The following is a 25,021-nucleotide window of genomic DNA, read 5'->3' as shown; positions in this document are numbered from 1 at the left end:
AATTAGTGAACAGATCAGTCTTTAACATATTGCAAAACTGAATGGAGCATTTTTTTTTAAAAGGCACACACTTCTAGACACTGAAGATGCCAGTTGTTGCCATTTACTGTACTGCTTTCCCACAGTTTGAATATTAAACAGAATTATCAACATTGGACCAATTGTTGGCATAACAGTTTCAGTCCTTGGGGCCCGAACTTCCTTGGAATGGCAATCAGCGTTGGATTGCAACTCCGTGCCCAGTTTCTTACCTCATATTTTTTTCCCAGCCTGTCTCGCCCGACCTTCCAACTCAGGCCAGGTGAGATCCAGGCACTAGCTGCCGTAAACCAAAGTTTAAAGGTTTAAAGGTCCATGGAAATTTAAAAGTCCTTGACAGGCCAGGGAGAAGGTAAGTGGATAGCATTTTGGGGGTGGGGGGTAACGGAGGTCGGTTGTGGGGCAGGGTGGTCAGGCTGGCCTCAGTTCGCGGGGGGGTGGGGTGGGGGGGGGGGGTGCGGTTAGGGTCTGGCCTGGGAGTGTTAGGGGGAGCATGTCAGGCTTTGGGGGAGAGGGGGTGGGGAGGGTGGTTGGGTCTTGCTGGGGGTGGGGTTCGAGCCTCAGGTCTCGTCGGGTTGGGCCTGGGGGCGATGGGAAGAGTATCTGCGGGGGTGGGGGTAATCTGTGAGGGTGGTAGTCCGGGAAACCACTGGGGATCGGGGGGGTGGGGTAAACCCGTCATGGTGTGTAGTTGGATGGTGGAGGCAGACCCCTTGGGAATCCAGAGGGTTGGGGGAGTCCATTGGGGGTTCGGGGGTGTGGGGGGAGTCCCATGGGAGATTTGGTCTGGGCCTGTACAATAATTACACAGAAGTTAGAAGTGGTTTTAATCCTTCTAACTTTATCTGGGTAACTATTAGCGTACCCTATCAGAACCATCTGAAGTTTATGATTTAAATCGCAATTTCGGATGGTTGCCATTACAGGGCAATCGCCCAGTGGAAGTTTGCACTTCTAGGCTTTTGAAGGGGATTCCCAGATTATCTTTGGGGTACCTACACCCCTCAATATGATGCTAGGGAGCTAGGAAGATATGACCCATGATCTTCTAACAACCCTCCTCGGTTTTTGCATCTAGTGCATGTTTGAGGAAGTGATATCTGAAGTGAACTGTGAAAACCTCCAACTTGATGGACCTTGATTTTCAAAAACAATTTGACCAAGTTCTACGTGAATGACTATAGGCTTCAACAATGAGGAACTCAAAGTAAAAGCTGAGAATGATTAAAAAATTAGTTAAAGGTAGAAAAGAGCATGTGTTTTTTTTTACTCAGGGAATCAAGTCTGGAGATTCATACTGGTTCTTATGTGCACTAATGACTTGGATCAGAAACACAAACTGATCTCGGGAAGGAGCTTGCTCCAGACCTATAAACACCTCATTCAAACCAATAGAACTATGCCACAAGATATCATGTTTTTAAACAAAAACAAACTTTATTGTATATAAAAGTCATAAACAAAGCAAGTACTATTAAGTTAACAATACGGCTTATAACCATGTAGGTTATGCCCTCAGTTTTACTTCTTACTTCCCCAAGAATTCTCTTATACTTTATGATATCTTAGAGTTATTCACTTCTGTTAGGACCCAACCAATAGTATGCCACAGTCCTCTGAAAACTTTTTAAATTCTCCTCTGTTCCAGCTATTCTCAGAGGCAACACTTTCATTTACTACCTCTCAACTGTGGATGCCTCAGTCCCTTGTTCTGGTTGTCTTCTCAATACTTCCCAGCTAATTCTGTTGATTATTTTCTTTTGTCACAAGACTCTGTGAGGACTACAGTAGATGCTTCCACTAGGCAATCTTCCAGCTTCTGTTCTCTCACAAAATTCAAACTGAGATTAAGCCCTACCTGCATTCCACATGGTGAATGAAGATGTTATTTTTATGGTCTGCTTACAGTGCAGGCCTAGCTAACTGTCAGTTACTTTGGCTGTTTTCTCCCTTTGTGAGCAGCTAACAAAATCCAGATAAATTGAAACCAGAGAAACCCCCTAAGCTACATCCATCTCCATGACAATGTAGCATGCTCTGAGATGTCCTCAAATAGACCTTTAGACTAAGTATCCCCCATTTAAAATTCCTTCTTTGATCTGATTTTAAAACATGGATTTTACAACTCTTTGGGGTTTACTGAATACTTTTAAACTAAGTTAGCTCTAACTCCCAAAACAAAAACATCTCTCTCGACTGCCCTTACTGAAAAGATTGCAGATGGCCCACAGGTTGGTTATGCATTGTTAAGTTTCCCCACCTGCTGTTATATCATCTTACTTTCAACATGACTTGAAACTTTTAGATGTAATTGACTCCAAGCTTGTTTAAATTGCATTTACCTCATTTTCTACAGTTAAAACTTTAATTCCTAAAGCTAAATGTTATATTCTAAAACACATGAACCATGAGCTAGATATTTACAACATAATAGAAGATGAAGTTCCATAAAGAAAAATGTAAAGCACTGTGCATAGGAAAAACACAAAATGAAAAATATTAGTTGAAATAGCTAAGGACAAGGTAAGAGATCTAGGGCTTTTACTAAACTTGATGTTACACATGTTCAATCACTGTGTGATAGCCATCAACAAAACAAATAAAATGCTGCATTGTACAGGCAAAGCAGTAGAGTACAAGTTAGAAGAAGTCATGCTTAACTGTACAATGCTCAGGCCACGTCACACTTTGTGGACTGTGTCTAAGCCTAATTGCTAAAAAACAAAGGAGACATTAACAACACTGGTGATGGTTCAGAAAAAGAGATACAAACCTTAGATTCCTTAGAAGTAATTTAAAAGTAACCCACCCAGCAGAAATCTGGCATTGGGTTGACAGCCTGTTTACAACGTGCCTGACTTGACACTCCAGTGTAAAATTGATGACTATTTCCTATTGGACTGGTTAAGTTAAAATTACACCTCCCCGACCCATGTCTGAACTATGAGGAAAGTTTAGAGAAACTTCCACTTTTCAGCTTTGAAAGGAGGTAGCTGAAAAATTGCCTTTTGAAAGTTTATAAGTTAGCAAAAGATGTAAGAGAGAATAGGGAATATAACTTAAAACTAGGCTTTGAAGGAACTAGGTTCATATGAGTAAAAGTCAAATTCAATATTCATGCCAGGTGCTTGGTGTTCACACAAAAACTGAACAACACTTTGTACAGACTACTGGATCAAATAGTGAACACAGAAAACCTTCATTAATTTAGGAATCGTGAGACTGTGATAGAGAGATTGTCGCATTTGTCTGGGTGGTTGAGCTAAGTTGGATTTAATGGTCATCCTCAAATATTCTAACTTAGATGTTGTGAACACATTCAAGTCTGATATCAGCCAAACAGTTCAGCCAAATTTCAATGATGCTATCTGTTCAGGCTTCCATATCCTGCTCAGTAAAATGATCTTCTCAATAATTTCACAGTGCCCAACTTTGCTCACTCTCTAGCTCAATGATAAACATACATTTTATACAAATTCAGCAGTTTAAGAAAGTGCACATTCTACAGTGCCTTTCCCTGTATCCCGAAGTGCTTTACAGCCAAAGTAGTTTGAAATGTAGCCGTCAGTGAAACAAATTGTGTTAATCTATTTTGGTGTTGTTTGAGGGATAAATGTCATCCGGGACACTGGGAAACTTGCCTACTGTTCTCCAAATAGTGCCATGGTATCTTTTATGTTCATCTGAGAGTGCAGATAGAGTCTCAGCTCATCCATCTGAAAGACTACACTTCCACCAGTACAGCACTCCTCCAGTACTGCACTGAAGTGTCAACCTCGAATATGTGTTCAAACCTATGCAGTAAGGTTTGAACCCACAATCTGCTGATGAATATGTGTTCAAATCTGTGGAGTAAGGTTTGAACCCACAATCTGCTGACCCATAGAGTGCTCCCTCAATGCTGACACCTGAGTAGTGTGAATTGATTACAATTGTAGCATGGTTTCTTTTTTATTCCGGTTAATTGATTTTATGATGCACAAATTCATCCAGGGCAAAATCATGCCCGTTGACCATTTTGATTTGGATGTTTTAAACGCTATTTGCAGAAAGCGGCAAATAGGAGCCCACAGCAACTTAGTGACAACATTTGCTACAATCTTCAGCCAGAAGTGCTGATGATCCATCTCGGCCTCCTCCAGAGGTCCCCAGAATCAAAGATGCCAGTCTTCAGCCAATTTGATTCACTTCATGTGATATCAAGAAACGGCTGAAGGCACTGGATTCTGCAAAGGCTATGGGTCCTGACAATATTCCGGCAATAGTACTGTAGACTTGTGCTCCAGAACTTGCCGCGTCCCTAGCCAAGCTGTTCCAGTACAGCTACAACATTGGCATCTACCTGGGTTTGTGGAAAATTGTCCAGGTATGTCCTGTACACAAAAATCAGAAAAAGCAGGCCAATTACCATCCCCTCAGTCTACTCTCAATCATCAGTAAAGTAATGGAAGGAGTTATCAACAGTGCTACCAAGCAGCACTTGCTTAGCAGTAACCTGCTCAGTGGTGTGCAGGTTGGGTTCTGCCAGGGCCACTCAGCTTCTGACCTCATTACAGCCTTGGTTCAAACATGGACAAAAGACCTGAACTCCTGAAGTGAGGTGAGGGTGACTGCCCTTGACATCAAGGTCGCATTTGACCGAGTGTGGCATCAAGGAGCCCCAGCAAAACTGGAGTCAAAGGGAATCAGGGGGAGAACTCTCTGCTGGTTAGAGTCATACCTAGCAGAAAGAAAGATAGTTGTAGTTGTTGGAGGTCAGTCATCTCAGCTCTAGGACATCACTGCAGGAGTTCCTCAGGGCCGTGTCCTCGGCCCAACCATCTTTAGCTGCTTCATCTATGACCTTCCTTCCATCATAAAGTTAGAAGTGTCAATGTTCGCTGATGATTGCTGATCCAGGCTTGGGTGACAAGTGGCAAGTAACAATCGTGCCTCACAAGTGCCAGCAATGACCATCTCCAACAAGAGAGAATCTAACCATCGCCCCTTGACGTTCAATGGCATTACCATCACTGAATCCCCCACTATCAACACCCTGGGGTTACCATTGACCAGAAATTGAACTGGACTAACCATATAAATACTGTGGCTACAAGAGCAGGTCAGAGGCTAGGAATCGTGCGACGGGTAATCCACCTCCTGACTCCCCAAAGCCTGTCCACCATCTACAAGGCACAAGTCAGGAGTGTGATGGAATACTCTCCACTTGCCTGGATGAGTACAGCTCCTACAACACTCAACAAGCTTGACACCGTCCAGGACAAAGCAGCCCACTTGATTGGCACCACATCCACAAACATTCACTCCCTCCATCACCAACACACAGTAGCAGCAGTGTGTACCATGCACATCATGCACTGCAGGAATTCACCAAGGCTCCTTCGCTAGCATCTTCCAAACCCACGAACACTACCATCTAGAAGGACAAGGGCAGCAGATAGGTGGAGACACCAGCACCACCTGGAGGTTCCCTCCAAGCCACTTACCATCCTGACTTGGAAATATATCGCTGTTCCTTTGCTGTTGCTGGGTCAAAATCCTGGAACTCCCTCCCTAACAGCACTGCGGGTGTACCTACACCACAGGGACTGCAGCGATTCAAGAAGGTAGCTCACCACCACCTTCTCAAGGGCAACTAGGGATGGGCAATAAATGCTGGCCCAGCCAGCGAAGCCCACATCCATGAATGAATAAAAAAACACTCTCAATGTCCATCATGCCAGGATCCCAATTTTTTCCAAATATGTGCATATTAATAAACAAGAACAAAGAACTTGTCTTGCAACTGCAGAAACGAAAATAAAAATTCCCGTGAGGCAGGATTGCGATCACTTGATTTTTTTATTAGCCGCCAGATGTCTCCGCCCGCCGAGCTGCGCCCTCCCCTTTAACAGAGCCAATTACCTGAGAGGGAAAGTCTTCCTGGGTGCTTCCGCCTGCTTCTACAGAAAGGGAACAGAAACTTCCAACGTGCCTGACCATTGAAGCTGGCTTTGTGTTTTTTTTCCCCCGAGAGTAAAAGAAGCTTTCTGGGAGTTGATAAAGTTTTGGTTTAGTAAAAAGTTTGGAGTTTCAGTCTGGAGTTTGCTCATGTTGCAAAAAGTGCCACCTGGAGACAGAGAGTGAGGTATTGGAAAGGCTCCAGTTGGGAGAGAGGGGGAGGTATTTTTTTCTTCCGAGTTTGAGGAGTGTTTGCCAGGAAAGCAGATCCTTGGAGAGCATGGAGCGCTCGTTGCTGCTGCTGCTGCTGCTGCTGGTCAACTGGGGTAAGTTGTGGGGCGCTGGCTGTATGGAGGATCCCTTGTGAAAGAAGGACAGCGACTGGGGCTGATCGCGGGAGACCCTGCCCCCTCACAGGGACTGGGACTGGGGCTGATCGCGGGAGACCCTGCCCCCTCACAGGGACTGGGACTGGGGCTGATCGCGGGAGACCCTGCCCCCTCACAGGGACTGGGACTGGGGCTGATCGCGGGAGACCCTGCCCCCTCACAGGGACTGGGACTGGGGCTGATTGCGGGAGACCCTGCCCCCTCACAGGGACTGGGACTGATTGCGGGAGACCCTGCCCCCTCACAGGGACTGGGGCTGGGGCTGATCGCGGGAGACCCTGCCCCCTCACAGGGACTGGGACTGGGGCTGATCGCGGGAGACCCTGCCCCCTCACAGGGACTGGGACTGGGGCTGATTGCGGGAGACCCTGCCCGCTCACAGGGACTGGGACTGATTGCGGGAGACCCTGCCCCCTCACAGGGACTGGGGCTGGGGCTGATCGCGGGAGACCCTGCCCCCTCACAGGGACTGGGTTTGGGGCTGATCACGGAACCGGGGGCTGCGAGCAGAAAGGATAAGAGCTTCTGGTCCCCGGGGAAGTACTGAGCCTATGTTGAGTGAGGACAGTCTGGGAACATTTCAGCTCCACTGAAACACTCCAGAACAGTTTACCCTGTTTTAATGTTGCTTTAATTCCACTTGACTTTTAATAAGTGGAAGAATATGACTTTATTTCACAGTTATTTGAAAATTAATCAGACTGGGTGTTTAAGTCTCAGAGCGCGATCTTCGAGAACAGGAATTATTCTCCAGTGAGTCTTCCAAACTTGGCCTCATTTGTTGGAACTAATGCTGTGGTTTGAGTCTCCAGACCCGATAATCTTTTCTGGGAGATGGTTTTATATTTACCTTTTTGGTTTTTTTTTTGGTGGCATCTGAATGTTGCACGGTTAGGGCGAATGTGCGATTAATTTAAAGCAATGCATGGTGTCAGTCCACAAAGCACTAAGTAGTTAACCGCCCTCGCCTGCCCTCTGTGTTCCCAGATTAAAATTTCCGAGCTTTTTAAACCTTCCATGCCAACCTTCACATAGACAGAAAACGAGCCTGGGCAGCGATTGAATATAGTATTAATTACTGTGCAGATTCAGGCTCCCAGTGTATTCCATACCTTTTGTTTGAGCGTTGGTTGGCCCTAACGTATAATGGGACTGCTCAAAGTTATTTATTTCTGAATCTCATTAAGGAGCGAAGGCAGCAAAGATCCCAGGACATAATGGCCTCTCTCCACCTTCAACTCAAATCTGACATTTTTTTCCCTTTTTCCGCTCATCTGACTTGCTCAGAAATGTTCTGGCATTTTCTTTACTTGTGGTGGTTGTTATTGGGGCCCTGTCATTCAACTTAGAATGAATTCAACTTATATATTTATCAATAATGTATTTCAAAAATACATTATTGATAAAATTCAACAGTGTTTGGCCCAATAACACATGACCTGACACCTGGGTCTGCTACACTTCTGAGTGTAATAACCCATTCTCCTGAAAAGAATGTTCGAATTGTCACTTAGTTAAACCCACATTGGGTATTGTAATCCTGTTCCTATTTAAAAAAAAAGATTTTCCCTTGCAGGGTAATGTTATCTTGGACTTTGAGCCCTGTTTTATAAGGAGACGAAATACAGTCTGGGTGATTAATCTTTGTAAAACCTCTGAGATCGCCCTGTTTCACTTTGGAATTTTTAATACTTGGAATTGGCTAAATTGACTCATAATAAGCATGAGGCCTGCTAACTAATAAGTATTATCCACCCAATTTTATGGTATAAAATAAACTTACCAAAATGGAAAAAATTTATACCAATTATTTTTTAGACCACATTGTTGCCATGGTGATGCCCTAAAAAGTTTTCCAAGAAACGTTTGCAACCACACCTGACTGTAAGCAATTTGTCTGACGATCACGGTATTGTGTTACCGATTGTACTTGTCTGGTTATTTTTGCTAGTTCTCTCCCCTCTTGATTGAAGTATAATTTCACTTGTGCCAGTCACACCCTATTACTTTGTCCATGTATTCATTGTTAATTTGTAACCCTATATAGCAGTAACAACCTGTATTTTTATAGTGTCTTTAACTTAGAAAAACCATCCAAGGCACTTCATACAGGCACAATTAGACAAAGGTAGATGCCAAGTAAAATGAAAAGTCTTGGGAGGGGTGACTAAACAGTCAGGTGGGTTTTAAGGAGAGTCTTAAAGGAGGAAAGTGAGGTGGAAGGAATTTCAGAGCTTGGGGCCTAGAGGGTTGAAGGCACAGCTGTCAATGGTGGGGGCGAAGAGAGTGGAGGATGCACAGGAGGCCATAGTTGGAGGAATGCAGGGTTTTCAGAGGGTTGTAGGTTTGGGTGCAGTGACAGATGAGGAAGAGTGAGGCAGCAAAGGGATTTGAGCAGATGAAAATTTTAAGTTTGTGTTATTGGAGCACAGGGAGCCGATGGGTAGCTGTTGAGTGAAGGGGTATTGGGCAAGTGGGGCTTATTTTACGTAGTATATGGACAGCAGAGTTTTAGATGCACTGAAGTTTAAGAAGGATAGAAGGGAGGTTGGCCAGGAGAGCATTGCATTAGCCTACTCTGGAGGTGACAGAGGCATGGATGAGGGTTGTTGAAGCAGTGGTGAAGATGGGTAATGTTTTAGGGGTGGAAGTAGCCAGTCTTTGTGTTGGAGATGATAAGAGTTTAGAAGCTCAGCACTGAGTCAAATAGGACCGTGAGGCTACCATGCAATCTTGTGCAGCCTTGATAGGGTGGCTGGGATGGGATGGAAATGGTAGTGAAGGTTTAGAATTTGTGACCAGGGATCAAAGGCAATGGCTTTCTTTTCTGCCAACGATTATGTGAAGAACATTGCAACTTGTCCAGGACTGGATATCATAAGCAGCCCAACAATGGGAAAACTGTGAAGGGGTCAGAGGAATTTGATGTGGAAATTGGTGCTATTTACGAAAATAGAATTGAGATGTCATGAAAGCCTTAAGTTGGTCTAGTATTAGAAGATATTACTGTGCTAATGCCTGGAGTGAGCTTGTACTTGGGAGTTTTTATATTGCCAAATTAATAAGTTAACAATGGCCAGGTAGAACAGAGTGTGAGAAGGCATAAGGGCCAGCTAGTTCCACAATGTTGCAATATCATTTGTTACAGTTAATATTTTATTGTTTGCTAAATGCAGCTACCCTCCCCTCATAAGAATGTATTTTAGCAGGCTTTTACTTTCTGTTTTTGATTTACTCTGTCGTGCTGCTTTGGTTTTGTTAGCGTGGAACTTGAGTACTAGTGTCAGTGTCAAATAATGAATGAAATCTGTTAGTACTTTGAAGGGCAGGAAAGAAAAAGTTAGAAATAAATCAGTTGTCAGTGGGCTGTAAAAGTTTGTACAGTTTTTTTTGAAGCCTAATAGAGCTTTTTTTAAGGATATTGTCAGGGAAAATGCGAGACAAAATACCTGTTCGCTTAGCTGCTTTTCCCTAATAGTGCATAAAGAAAAAAAAGAGGTGATGATCAGTAATTATAATTTTTTTGATTTTCCTTTTATATTTAAAAAAAAATCCCCCACCCTGGGTTACCCCAATACCTCTGCAGTTGTTCTTGAGGCAATTGCTAAGGTACACCTCGCTGAGTTCTCTCTTTTATTTCTCTTGCTGTCCTTGTTAGGAAATGCCTGGTTTCTGAGTGACACCTTCCCTCAGTGGTGTAGCTGGGTTCAAGAAAGCAAGAGAATGGGCTCAGACCTTTAATCCTATCACTCCCTGTTGCATTGCTGTGTTTTGGTGACCTGTGCCAAAAATTGGACATCTTTAAGATTCTGAACAGATTGAGCTCAGTTTTCCTTTTTAATGTGATAGTAATCTGGATAGAAAGCAAAACTAAAATACTAGACTTCAATCTAGTCCCCATTTGTACTTAGAATTGCATTCAGAGGAATTAACCCGCAAATCGTGAACTCAGAAAATTTATACAAATTTTAAAGGAGGGAGTTTGGCAGGACTGACAGAAACATGGCCAAAACAGTACTGGATTTCTTCCTGTCCTGCTTCTCATGATCATAAGACAATGAATGAAGGAGGCCAAATGGTTCATGTTGGTTCACTCATGGAGAAGAACAGTAAAGCCCCCTCCAATTGCAGAATCCAACTGGTTACTTTCTACATTACCTTTCTCATGCTTTTTAAAAATTAATTAGTGGGATGTGGGCACCTCTGACTGGGCCAGCATTTATTGCCCATCCCTAGTTGCCCTTGAGAAGGTGATGGTGAGCTGCCTTCTTGAACTGCTGCAGTCCATGTGGTGTTAGGAAGGGAGTTATAGGATTTTGACCCAACGACAGTGAAGGAACGGTGATATATTTCCAAGTCAGGATGGTGAGTGACTTGGAGGATTTACTGTTTCATTTACTTTTATAGTATAATCTCGTACATCTAGGATAATGACATTTTCCTAATGAAGAAAGATTAAATGGACTGGGACCAAATTCCCTGGAATTTAGAAGAATGAGAGGTAATTTCATTGAAACTTATGAAATTTTTCAGGGGTTTAATGGGTAGATGCTGGGAGGCTATCCCCCTGGATGGGGAATCTAGACCTTTTACATTTAAAAAAATTATTTTATGGGTTGTGGTGCCACTGACAATGCTAGCACTTAATGTCCATCCCTAATTTCCCTTTTGAGGTCAGTTTAAGAGTCAGCCACATAGCTGTGGGCTTGGAGTCACATGTAGGACCGTTTGTGATATTAACCTGAATACCCTCCATCATCCCTCACTAGAGTTCTACTTTATAGAATGCTCACACACACTGACGCTAACTAATAATTATGTTCATGTAATGATTGGCTATTGAAGTACATAATGCCTGACTCTTGAATCTGGTAAAATATTCATTAGATGAAGTAAAACACTTCCTGCACCATAAACTTGTGTGTAGTTCCAGAAAATAAGTATTTTGATGATAGATATAAGCAAAAGTCATTATCTACTGGTATTTGAAACTTTGTAACGTCACTTACAGATCATATAAAGAATGGATTGTAAAGGGACACAATACCATCTCTTATTTTCCAGTTGATTATCTTCACTCGTTTAGTAGCACTTTTGTCTGAGCCAAGAGATTGTAGTTTCAAATTCTGTTACAGGAAGTAAGCACGTCATCTAGGCTGATACTTTGGTGCAATAGTTTTGTCGTTCTATGGATTAGATGTTAAATTGAGGCACTGTTTCTTCATGTGGATGTGGAATATTCAATGGCACTATCTAAAGAACTGATAGTTCTCTCAGTATCTTTACCAATGTTCTCCCCCTAACTAACTCAAAATGCAAAGAACAGATTAACTTCTTGTTTGTCCCATTTTCTGTTTATGGGAACTTGATTGCGTACATAATGATGATCATGCCTCAAGGAATTTAATTGGATATGAAATGCTTTGTGATATCTTGACCTTGTGTTTAGAAAAGCAAGGTCTTTACTGGTTTGTAGTATATACTGTGACAACAGCATTGGCCAAAGACACTACCAAAAATATTCCATTGCATCTTGTTTTTAATTTTTTTTCTTTTGGCTACTTAACCTGATTATGGAAGAACAGAACCATCCCCTCCCCCGGCTGCCACCACCCATTAATCTCCATCACACTCGGCTTCTATGAAATGGTTCTAACTGTATTTATTGAAAAATATCCTATATCAAATAATAAATAGAGCTATACATAAATACTGAAATAAAGTAAAATCTAACATGATAACAATTGCTGTCCACTCATTAATTCTACCAGTATTCTCTCCTATGTGCACAGATTGAAGACTTGATTCTTAAGGACCCTCCAGGGCTGGGATCCAATGTAGTTGGGAGCTAAAAATGGCCTCACTGGCCAGTGTGCCGGTTCCCTGACTCCATCCCACCCCTGGAGATGGTGGGTGCAGCTTGTTAAGTGCCACAAGGCCAATTAAAGGAGGCCAATGAGGATTTTCCAGTCAACCTCCAGGTCCCTGCATGGGGCCGGGGTTGGTTTAGGTTCCTGGAGGCTGCCTCCCTGTGGCTGAAAAACCCACTTTTTATTCTAAATTTAAGTAAGTTGGAAAGTGGGTGCCTCCATTTTGAGGCAAAGTTTTCCCCACACTTACCTTTCACTGCAGCCCACCAGGATGGTGAGCCTACCCTCTGGCCATTAAATGGCCACCCTGGGGAAATTCCCATTGAGTGACTGTTTCCCACAGTGTAGGTTTCTGACCTACAATTTCAGCCTGATGGAGTTCAAAAGTCCGCAAGGAAAATCCTGTCCTAGGTGTCTCTCACCATTTCATGCGTGCTTTCTTGTTGCCTCTCGTGTACCTTGGTAATTATTCCTGGTCTTGTTTTTGACTTTGGTTTGGTGTCTCCTTCAGGGCCTTTTGCACTGATTTTTTTCGATTGTATATTCTCCCTTCAGCAAAATTATTCCACTACTCGACCCAATGTGGAAGGTTCAAAGCCTTTTCTTTTAAAAAGCCCCTCAGTCAGCCAGTAGATTGCCTCTCTCAGGAGGTTATCTGGGACTTGTGGAGATTGGGGTAATAGGAATGTAAAAGTAGGCCATTCATGCTGTCAAGCCTATTCTGCCATTCAATTAGTAATTCCCTCCCTAAACCCCTCCTCCTCTCTTTCTTTTAAGGCCCTCATTTAAAACATAGCTCTTTGACCAAGCTTTTGGTCATCTGCTACATAGCACCTTATGTGTATAACTTTACTTTATAATGCTGCTGTGAAATGACTTGGTAAATTTTATTATGTTAAAAGCGCAATAAATATAAGTTGTTGAATCTTGCCTGAGATTTATCATCGGTCTTGTTGCTTTCATCCAGGGCACATTAACTTTGGATGATCTACTTTTTCCCTTCAAATGTGTATATACCTAATTTGTACCTAAATTACCTCTTCCCTCTATGTCCTCCATTGCTCCATTAATGCTTTACCCTATAATCGCTTCTTTCCAAACTCTGTGCTGTGTCTCTTCTTAAATCACTGCAATTAACTCTTTCCCAGTTGAGCGTTTTTACCAGTGGTATGATCTGGTCTCTTTCCATAATTACTTAAACCGAATTTGGTTGTGAGCACTGTTAGCCAGATGATGATCTACTGTAACAATCTCCACTTGCTTTATTTCATTTCCGAAAACCACATTTAAGCTTGCTCTGAAGAAGAGTCATACAGATTCGAAATGTTTCTCTCTCCACAGATGCTGTTAGACCTGCTGAGTTTTTCCAGCATTTTCTGTTTTTATTTCTGCTTCCTTCCTTAGTAGACTGGAAATACATTGAGCAAGAAAGTTCTATGGACATATCAGATATTCTTCTCCATCCATACCCTTAACAACATGTTTTAGGCTAATTAAAGTCCCCTTTATTTTTGTTACATGTTGACAAATCTGCTAATCCATCTCCTCATTGTTTAGAGCTCTATAAAAAATAAAATGCTCTTGTTGCTCACCATGGTGATGTCCATTTCACTATTATCTAAATAGGTGTGTGCAAATTAGGCAAATCCAGCTCCAAAGATGATTCCCTTTTCTTTCCTCACCTGGTGCTTTCCACCCATGACCACCCAGTGCTCCTTGCTAGTTTGCCTCTCCTAGTGGGGGTGGGGGAGAAATGTGACCACTCTCTCTGGGATGCCTGCTTTAGGAAATTTTCTCCCTCCCAAATGTTGTAGAGTTTGTCTGGTATAGGTTGATCATGGAAAAGGACAGGGAACAATCCAGAGCAGGGATAATTAATTGGGGGGAAAGCCAACTTCAATGGGATGAGAATGCATCTGAGTCAGGTGAGTTGGAATCAAATGTTGGCAGAAAAGACTGGCTGAACAACAGGCCACCTTCAAAGAAAAAGTATTGCAGCAAATTTCAAGGAATATTCCTTTTGAAGGGGAAACTTAGGACAAATAAATCCAGAGCGCCATGGATGACAAGAGAGTTAGAGGTGAAGATTAAAAGGAAGAAGTGTGCGTACGACAGATTTCAGGTAGAAAATACAGTGGAGAATCAGGCTGAATATAGAAGGACCAGAGGGGAAGTGAAGAAACATAAGAAAAGCAAGGAGTGAGCATGGCAACAAACATAAAAGGGAATCCTTTTTCCGGTTTTCTATAAGCATGTAAATAATAAAAGGGTAGTCAAAGAAAGAATAGGGCTGATTAGGGACAAAAAAGGGGACTGGCATGTGGAGGCAGGAGAAGTAGCGGAGGTGTTGAATGAGTACTTTGCATCTGTCTTTACAAAGGCAGAAGATGCTTTCCAGGCTGAGGTGAGAGAGGAGGTAACTGGTACACTAGAAGAACTTACAATCGAGAGGCAGGAGGTGTTCGAAAAGCTATCATTACTTAAAATCAGGTACCGGGACTGAATAAGATGCATCGAAGGGTACTGAGGCAAGTAAGAGTGGAAATTGCAGAGGAACTAGCGCTATTCTTCCAGTCTTCCTCAGACACAGGGGAGGTGCCAGAGGACTGAAGAATTCTGAATGTTACAGCCTTGTTCAAAAAGGGATGCAAGGATAAAGCTGGCAACTACAGGCCAGTCAGTTTGACCTCAGTGGTAGGGAAACTACAGTATGGGATAAAATCAACAGTCACTTAGACAAGTGCAGGATAATTAAGGAAAGCCAGCAAGGTGAAATCATGTTTAACTAACTTGATGAAGTTTTTTGAGGAGGTAACAGAGAAGGTTGATAAAGGGAATGCTGTTGATGTGGTGTATATGGATTTTTAAAAGGCATTTGATACAGTGCCGCACAACAGACATGTGAGCAAAATTCTAGGAATAAAAGGGAAAGTAGGCACTTGGATAAGAAATTGGCTGAGGGACAGGAAACGGAGAGTAGTGATAAATGGTTGTTTTTCAGATTGGAGGAAGGTTTGTAGTGGAGTTCCCCAGGGGTCAGTGTTGGGACCCTTGCTCTTCCTGGTGTATATTAATGAACTAGACTGTGATGTGCAGGGCATGATTTCAAAATTTGCAGATATGAAGATTGGAAATGTTGTCAACTGTGATGGGGGTAGTCATGAACTTCAAAAGGACATAGACATGTTGGTGGATTGGGCAGACAAGTGGCAGATGAAGTTCAATGCAGAGAAGTGTGAGGTGATTCATTTTGGCAGAAAAAATATGGGGAGACAGTCTAAATTAAAGGGAGAGCCTCTAAAGGAGATAGAAGACAGGGGACCTTGGTGTATACATACGTAGGTCATTGAAGATGGTAGGGTATGATGAGAGAGCAGTTTTAAAAAGTGTATAGTATCTTCTGCTTTATTAATAGAGACATTGAGTACAAGAGCAAAGAGGTCATGTTGAACTTATATAAGACACTAATTAGGCCTCATCTGGAGTACAGTGTCCAGTTCTGGGTTTGAGAAAGGATGTGAAAGGAGAGAGTACAGAGGAGATTCACACAAATGATTTCAGGGATGAAGAACTGTAGCTGTAAGGATAGATTGGAGAGGCTGGGACTGTTTTCCTTGGAGAAAAGAAGGCTGAGAGGAGACTTGATAGAGGTATTCAAGATTCTGAGAGTTATAGACGGGGTAGATAGTGTGAAACTGTTCCTACTCAAGAGAACATCAAGAACTAGAGGGCACAGATTCCAGATAATTGATAAAAGGAGTAAATGAGATGTGAGGAAAACATTTTTCACCCAGAGGGTGGTTGGAGTCAGGAACAACCTACCTGAAAGGGTGGTGGAGGCAGGTTCGATCAAGGTATTCAAATGGGAATTGGATTGTTACCTGAAAAGAAAATAATGTGCAAGGTTACGGGGATAAGGCTGGGGAGCGGAACTAAGTAGAATGCTCTTTCAGAGAGCCAGTGCAGACTCAATGGGCCAAATGGCCTCCTTCTGCGCTGTAAAGATACTGTATAGAACATTGGTTAGATCACATAGAATATTTTCTGCAATTCTGGATACCTTTTTATTGGAAGGATTTTGGCATCATGAAAATACAAAGCCATAGAATATGCCACTGAAATTATACTTGGAACAAGAGGTTATGAAAGGCTTGAATATTGTTTTTTTTTCATGGGAGTTGAGGGCATTAAGGGTCGATCCAGTAGCAGTCTTCAGAATTATAGAAGAGCTTGCGAAAGTAAATAGTAAAAAAAATATTTCTATCAGTTGATGGACTGTTTATAACGTGCATATGTTTAGCACTATCACTGTGTGCGGACATACAGTCATAGAGGTCTACAGCACAGAAAAAGGCCCTTTGGCCCATCTAGTATGCACCGGTCAAACAAGTACCTAACTATTCACCCCCTGGGTGAAAAAATTCTTCTTCACATTCCCTCTAAGCCTTCTGCCCCTTACCTTAAATTTATGCCTCCTGGTTATTGATCCCTCCACCAAGGGGAAAAGTTCCTTCCTGTCTACCCTATCTATGCCCCTCATAATTTTATACACCTCAATCATGTCTCCCCTCAATCTCCTCTGCTCTAGGGAAAATAACCCCAGTCTATCCAATCTCTCCTCATAACGAAAACTCTCCAGCCCAGGCAACATCCTGGTAAATCTCCTCTGCACTCTAGTGCAATCACATCCTTCCTACAATGCAGATTCCAGAACTGCACGCAATACTGTAGCTGTGGCCTAACTAGCGTTTTATACAGTTCCGGCATAACCTCCCTGCTCTTATATTCTATGCCTCAGCTAATAAAGGCAAGTATCCCATATGCCTTCTTAACCACCTTATCTACCTGTCCCGCTACCTTAAGGGACTGGTGGACATGCACACTAAGGATCCCTCTGATCCTCGGTACTTCTCAGGGTCCTACCATTAATCGTGTATTCCCGTGCCTTGTTTGTCCTGCCCAAGTGCATCACCTCACACTTATCCGGATTAAATTCCATTTGCCACTGATCAGCCCATCTCACACTTATCCGGATTAAATTCCATTTGCCACTGATCAGCCCATCGGACCAGCCCGTCTATATCCTCCTGTAATCTAAGGCTGCCCTCCTCACTGTTTACCACCCCACCAATTTTTGTGTCATCCGCGAACTTACTGATCAACCCTCCTACATTCAAGTCTAAATCCTTCGTATATACCACAAACAGCAAGGGACCCAACACCAATCCCTGTGGAATCCCACTGGAAACAAGCATCCAGTCACAAAAACACCCCTCGATCATCACCCTCTGCTTCCTACCATTCAGCGAATTCTGGATCCAATTTTCCAAATTGCTTTGGACCCCATGGGCTCTTACCTTCGTTATCAGTCTCCCATGTGGGAGACTTTTCAAAAGCCTTGCTGAAGTCCAAGTAGACTACGTCAAATGCATTGTCCTCATCTACACGCCTGGTCACCTCTTCGAAAAATTCAATCAAATTGGTCAGACATGACCGCCCCTTAACACAACCATACTGACTGTCCTTGATTAATCCCTGCCTCTCCAAGTGTAGATTAATTCTGTTGCTCAGAATTGCTTCCAATAGTTTCCCCACTACTGAGGGGTTCGCCTGAAGACCCTATATTCTGGAATATTGAGTTGTCAATCCTGCCCCTCTCTCAATCATGTCTCTGTGATAGCAACGACAACATACTTCCATGTGTTAATTTGTGCCCTCAACTCATCTGCCTTATTCGTCAGACTCCTTGCATTAAAATAAATACCATGCAACCTTGCCAAACTCCCTTGTGCCCTAACTGGCCTATAAATTCTATGCCTTCCAGACTCACTTGCTCACTCTAATTTTGGCTGTGCATCTCCCCCTGCTGAGCCTCCTCTCAGGATCCCATCCCCCTGCCAAGTTAGTTTTAAACCCTCCCCAACAGCACTAGCAAACCTCCCTGTAAGGATGTTGGTCCCATTGTGGTTCAGGTGCAACCTGTCCACCTTGTACAGGTTCCAACGCCCCGAGAAATGGTCCCAATGTCCCAGAAACTTAAAGCCCTCCCTCCTGCACTATCTCTCCAGCCACGCATTCATCTGGGCTAACCTCCTATTTCTGTACTCACTAGCGCATGGCACTGGAAGTAATCTACCTTTGAGGTCCTATTTTTAAATCTGTTTCCTCGCTTCCTAAATTCTGTTTGCAGGACCTCATCCCTCTTTCTACCTATGTACCGATATGTACCACGATCTCTGTCTGTTTGCCCTCCTCCTTTAGAATGCCCTGCAGCCATCCTTGACCCTGGCACCAGGGAGACAACATACCACCCTGGAGTCACGTCTACGGCCACAGAAACGGCTGTCTGTTCCCCTTACTATCGAGTCTCCTACCACCATATCTCTTGCCCACTTTTTCCTTCCCCTCTTCCCCCCTGTGCAGCTGAGCCACTCACAGTGTCATGAGCATGGCTGCACTCCCCAGAGGAACCGTCACTCCCACCGTTTTCCAACACAGAAAAACGGTTCTCGAGCAAGATGCACCCTGGGGATTTCCTGACTACATACCTGACATCTTTCTTCTGACTGATGGTCACCTATTCCCCTTCTGCCTGCACTTCTGTAAACACCTGTCTAAAACATGCTATCCACGAAACTCTCCGCCTCGCAGATACACCTCACTGTTTCCAGCTGCCGCTCAAGCTCCGAAACTCAGATCTCAAGTAGCTGCAACTGGTGGCACTTCCTGCACACGTGGTCAGTCAGAGCGCAAGGAGCATCTCAGACTTCCCACATTTTGCAGGCAGTACATAAGTTTGGGGGAAATAAAGTTTGAGAATCTGGAATGCTTTATCACAAGTGACTATTGATGCAAAGATTGTAACGTCATTTTAAGAGGGAATTGGATAAGTATTTGAAAAGGCAGAATGTAATACATGAATAAAGGACAGGGAAATGGGATTAGAGTAAAGGGCTGGCCAGATGGGCTCCTCCCAAGGTTTAAGTTAATACAGTTATTTCTACTCAGCCACAATTGTTTGCCTTTTTGAAATCTATATTGTTTGTTATGAAACAAAACCATCAGTGAATTCACTGGGAACATTGGCAGAGTCACATTCATGAAAACTGAATTTCTTTGCCTAATTCTTGTTGGGCCAGATGGATAACTTTTGAGGAATGCAAATTATTTATGGTCACATTGTTTGAATTTAGTGCAGTGTCTGCACATTTCTGTTTGAAATGGGAAACATGTTCCTATGTAAACATTTAGTTGTCTTGGTTAATTGGAAATACTGAACCCCAATAACTGCCTAGACTCTTATTCATTATTCTGACTCAGTTGCAAACACTGGCAGAACAAACTATAGTGAAATCTTTGAGTGGGGCCAAGTGCTTACTGCACAGTATCATGAGCCTATGTTGGCTAATGGACTAAACTCAGGATTGAGATAACAAGCACAAAGCTCTAAGGATCTACTTCACTACCTTCTGCCACCACCATCGTGTGACTGTTTCCATTACAAGTGTCAAGCCTCTATCAAAACAAGGAGTGTAATAGATTCCACTATATGCTATGTGGGTGTGGGTTTTGAGAATAGGATAAATAAATCTTTCTGCTTCAATAAGATGATGGAACTTCATGGATATATTGGAAAAGTTTGTATCCACTTCCCACCACACCTTGACCTTCCTTACTTACATCCTGAGTCACAAGTATTTAAGGAGTGTTGTACTGTTGAAGGCACTGTTTTTCAGTTGAACCATTAAACTGGGACCCCAAATGCCCCTCCAGTGGACATTAAAGATTCTATGGTATGATGTGAAAAAATGATGGGTGATAAACGCTGACCTTGTCAGCGATGTGCACATTCCATGAATGAATTTTTCAAAAAATTCTCACTGGTGTCTTAGCTAATAGTTATCCTTCACCAACCACGGCAAACAGATTATCTGGTCATTATTTTATTGCTATTTGTGGGAGCTTACTTCATTAAAATAGGCATTTTCAGATTTTTAACCTTTGTTTGATTTTTCTCCCCTCCTCCCCCCCTCCCTTTTTATTCCTATTGTGCAGTTGATACACTTAAGGAATTACTCAATGCAATCCTAATACTTGCACGTGAGGAAGCTTTTCAAGACTCTGTTCATAAATTCCAGCACCAGAACGGAGAATTTTAAAAATTCTTTCATGGGGTGTGGGTGTCGGCATTTATTGCCCATTCCTAATTGCCCATGAGAAGGTGATGGTGAGCCACCTTCTTGAACCATTGCAGTCCACAGTGCTGTTAAGAAGGGAGTTCCAGAATTTTGATACAGTGAAGCAACAGCGATACAGTTCCAAGGTAAGATGGTGTGTGGCTTGGAGGGGACATTGCACGTCTTGGTGTCCCCATGCATCTGCGCCCTTGTCCTTCTAGGTGGTAGAGGTCACGGATTTGGAAGGTGCTGTCGAAGGAGCCTCGGGGAGTCACTGCAATGCATCTTGTAGACCAGTGCTTCCCAACCGTTTTCCCACTGTGACCGCGTTTTGAGGCTTGAAAATTGCCGGGACTTTGGAATGTGAGTCAGATGGGGGGGGGCAGGGGTGGGTAGGGGTAGGGGGTGGATAGAGAGAGCTGTGAGAGCAAGGGCAGGGGTTGTTTAAACTGCTGGGTTTTTAAAATAAAATTACCTACCTTTTCACTGACTTCTTTGGAGCGGGTATCAGGCCTCGATTGGTCAGTTAGGCCACACCCACCGTTGGAAAAATCTGTGAGGGTTTAAAGGGACCATGCAGCTGTTAACATTCAGTCTGAACTCCACAGCAGCCATTGCTGCCTCAGAGCTCGTGACCCCTAAATCTTGTCTTGTGTGCCCAATGGGGAGGTCGCGACCCACAGTTTGGAAAGCCCTGTTGTAGGTGATGCACATTGCTGCCACTGTGCACCGATGGTGGAGGGAGTCAATGCCTAAGGTGGTGGAATCATGGGGGCTGCTGTGTCCTGGATAGTATCGAACTTCTTCAGTGTTTTTGGAGCCGCGCTCATTCAGGCAAGCGGAAAATATTCCATCACACTCCTGACTTGTGCCTTGTAGATGGTGGACGGTCTTTGGGAAGTCAGGTGAGTTGCTCACCACAGAATTCCCAGCCTCTGACCTGCTCTTGTAGCCACAGTCTTTATGTGGCTGGTCCAGTTCAGTTTCTGGTTAATGGTAACCCCTACGATGTTGATGGTGATTTGACAGAACTGCAGTCCAAATTTTAAGATTTTCAGGCAACAAAAACCTCCCTCCAATCTCTGCACGCTAAAATTATGTTGATTAGTGTGTCCAGGATTGAGAACACCAGGTTCTCAATATTACATTCTTAATATTGAGAGGAATGGGCCCAAGACTGATTCATACTTATTTCTGTCATCAAATGGGCTGGGAATGAGTGTTAATAGTTTTTTTAAAAAAATCTTCTAATACTGGGTAGAAACTGAAGCAAAGGATATTGGTCAGCCCTCACTAAGAGGCAACAATTTCTGGTTTCCAAGAGAGATCTGTGATTATTCTCCTCGTGGAATTATGATGCTTTATCTTAAAATCGGAGGTACAAATTTTATCACGTTCTTTACATTGATGTTGATCAGAATAACTGTCACATATTTGGGGAAGTATTTTATTTTGATAGTTTAAGGGATGGTTTTTATTCCCTAAGAATACAATTTTTTTTATATTCCTCCCAGATGAGGAACTGTTCACTGGGTGGGGAGTTTCCTAAATTTCATTTGGAATCTAGGGACTTTTCAGTTCATACAAAATGTTTTAACTTTTTTTTTGAGATTTTATTGAAGAACTACAATAGGGTTGGGTAGGAAAGCTGTCTGCAGAGTAATATAAGAAATAGCTAGTGTTATAACGGGAGAATTCATACTCTAGAAGGATGCTATCAAATAAGTTAAGTGCCTTTGCTCCAGTCTATCCTGTGAATTAGACTTTTTCAGCATTGAGACACCAGCCCTTAATCAAGCAGAGATCTGAGCCACAACTAGGAAATGTGAACTGCAACATTTAAACCAATCTGCCTTCTCTATAAATCATGGGATCCTCCGTGTGTTTTCGTAATAGGTTAAGTTCCTGAATCTGTGTGTTGATGATTTCAAGCAAAATGAATCACCAGTGTACTGTTTCTCTTCCTTGTAAGCAAACTAAATGTTGCTATAAACAATGCTCTTAAAGTGCCAATATTTTATTTTTCTCCAGATCAGCTACTTCACTTCCCACTCTCGAGCAGCACACTCGGAATTTTAGAAAGCCCCTGACAATTTTTAAATGTAGTCATTTCCTGCAATGCTCAGGGTACAGATTGTCAATTATGTAAATGATTTATCATTATTGATTGAGCTCCATTTGACATATGGTGTTTCGAGAATGAGGGAACAGTACTGCTCTCTCTAGCAGACTTGGATAGTTCAAGTCTTAGCAACACTACAGTACTTGCTATTAAAATCAGGAGAGTTAAATTTCCTGTGCCTGGTGATTCGGCAGTGGTTGAGCTCAGAAAATTTTAATCCACCAATTTTAACACGTATGCGAGCGCCTATTGTGCTTCTACCTTCTCTGTGTTGCTGATAATAGTGCTGCTTTCCCCTAGGTGTTGAAGATAATGGTGTTTCTCTTCGGTGTTCTGCTGATGTTGCTGCCCTCCCTTGTGTATTGCTGTTAATGGTGTGTTCTCCCTTTCCCTCTCTCTCTCTCTCTCTCTCCCCCCTCTCTTTCAAATGTTTACAAGGGAAGATAAGAACAGCATTCTGTTTCCAACCAATGATGATAAAAGTAAAATTAATATCTAATAAATAAGCTTAAAGCTTCTAGGTGGGATATTTGGCCTCAAAACAAATAATTCCTCAGGGATAGGTGATATTTATCTTGGAGCATTTGGAGCAATGAGGGAACACATCTGCAGTCATTGACTAGCTACAAGGGAGCCATTGGACATTTAAAAAGTACCAGTAGATTGTAGGTGGTACCTGTATTCAGAAAAGATGGAGCAGGCAAGAGCAAGTAAAGACCCATGAGTCTTGTTTATGTAACATAATATTATCAAGAGTAAACGTGAGCATCATCTGGACAGCAGCAATCTAGTAAACAGCAGAGAACATGGATGCAATAGGGCATGTTCCTATCTGATTTAATTTGAGAAACTGACAACCCAAATAGATTATGACAAGTCCCATGATGTGGCATCCCTCAACTTCTAAAAGGCTTTTGATAAATTTTCTGCAAAGGTTTATTTTAAACTTTTAAAGCTGTGGGGATTTAGGATAAATCTACGAATGGCTTTTTAAAAAAAAACTTGTTGAGGGGTAGGAAATGACTGCTCATGAGAGAAGTTGTCAGAATGAGAGTTTGGAGAAAGTTCTGAGTGAAGTACCTTGGCTCTGTGTTAGTTACAGTACTGTTTTTAATTTATGTAAATGACTTAGTGCTGTACGTTGTAGACTAACATATGCTCAGCTGCAGGTGGCCACTATTGAACAAATGGTAATATAACAAAATGCTCAGATCTTGCAAAATACTATATTCCCCACTTAAAAACTTGTACCATTTTACATTTTAATACACATAATTTTGCAGAATACAATGACTAAATCAATATTAACAATATCTGAAGTTTAACAAATTGGGTTGTATACTTGTTTTTACTGTAATCACAACCACACATTACTACTACCAAAGTAATTTACATGTGAAATGTTTTTCCTTAACACCAATATGTGTTTACAAAAAAATTTTAACCTGACAAGAAATAATGAAAGGAACAACTTTTTTCTTCTTCCGTCCTACATACGTTCATGAACCTATTTGGCTCCTTTTTCTCTTTCTACCTGGGTATCTCCTTCCATTTCCATTAGCTTTACTCTGCTCTCTCAACATCTTTGACTGTATCAAACCTTAACTTTGACTTTGGCTACCATTTCCACTGAATGGTTGGGACTGTGACATTGGTTAATCTACTAATCAAAGATCCTCACTCACTTTGCTCTGCCAGTGGACTCTGGAATAGTGGCGAACTTTCAGTTTCTTTGACTTCTGTTTGCGTTGTGGGAGGAATTTGGACTACAGGAGTCTTCTGCTGCCCTCCCTTTGTCTGTTTCCCCTTTCAAGCAAATGATTTACATGACACTGATGTACTTTCTCAAATCATCACTACATATGTAAATACACCTGGTCTCTTTACAACAACTCCAGTCACACACTTCTCCTTATCTTGGTTTTTCACCATGACCTTCTGAGCAGCTCTAAACTTTGTTTCATGCCTCATGTATCATGAGTCATCTTCATTTTGTCTTGCTTTTCTCTTAATTTGCTACTGGCGTCAGACTTAAGCAAACTAAATCTTTTCCCAGGAGCATGTTTAAACACTAACTCATAAGGTGAGCAACCTGTTGTAGACTGTGGGGTTATTCTGTAAGGGAACAGAAAATTGTCTAGCCTGTGTCAAAGAGAAACATGGAAATTACTGCCTAGCCTGTCACCTAGCAAACACTTCTGCAAAGACCCCTTCACAATCTGTACAATTCTTTCTGCAGGATCATTTGATGCTATTTGATATGGTGGTATTAGAGCATGTTTGACTCCATTCTTATTCAGAAATATTTTGAACCCTTCTGACATAAACTGTGGATCATCATCTAACACCAACATCCCTGGCAACCCATAAATTGCAAACTAACTTCTCAAAACCTAAATTTTGGCACTTCTATTGGGCATAGACTCCACTTGCTATAGCTATCGACCAAAACAAGGTACACTTTCCCTTCCACTTCAAAGTAAT

At 42.5% G+C, this 25,021-nt stretch overlaps 1 protein-coding gene across 2 annotated transcripts in view; it reads left to right on the top strand.

Annotated features, from left to right (window-relative positions):
- The window catches only part of LOC144691514 (prostaglandin F2 receptor negative regulator-like), a 116,174-nt gene that overhangs the window by 49,398 nt on the left and 41,755 nt on the right, over positions 1 to 25,021 (top strand). The window contains exon 1 of one of the 2 annotated variants that reach the window (XM_078559660.1): positions 5,944 to 6,305. The exons of the other annotated variant lie outside the window; for it this stretch is intronic. Within the exon in view, the coding sequence (XP_078415786.1) occupies positions 6,260 to 6,305 (46 nt within the window). The 5' untranslated portion in view covers positions 5,944 to 6,259. Of the gene's footprint in view, positions 1 to 5,943; positions 6,306 to 25,021 lie in introns of those variants that run through there. 2 annotated transcript variants of the gene reach the window in all.

Source organism: Cetorhinus maximus, chromosome 16, assembly GCF_964194155.1.
Source record: "Cetorhinus maximus chromosome 16, sCetMax3.hap1.1, whole genome shotgun sequence".
In the NCBI taxonomy this organism is placed as follows: domain Eukaryota; kingdom Metazoa; phylum Chordata; class Chondrichthyes; order Lamniformes; family Cetorhinidae; genus Cetorhinus; species Cetorhinus maximus.
This window is presented reverse-complemented; position numbering and strand designations above follow the sequence as displayed.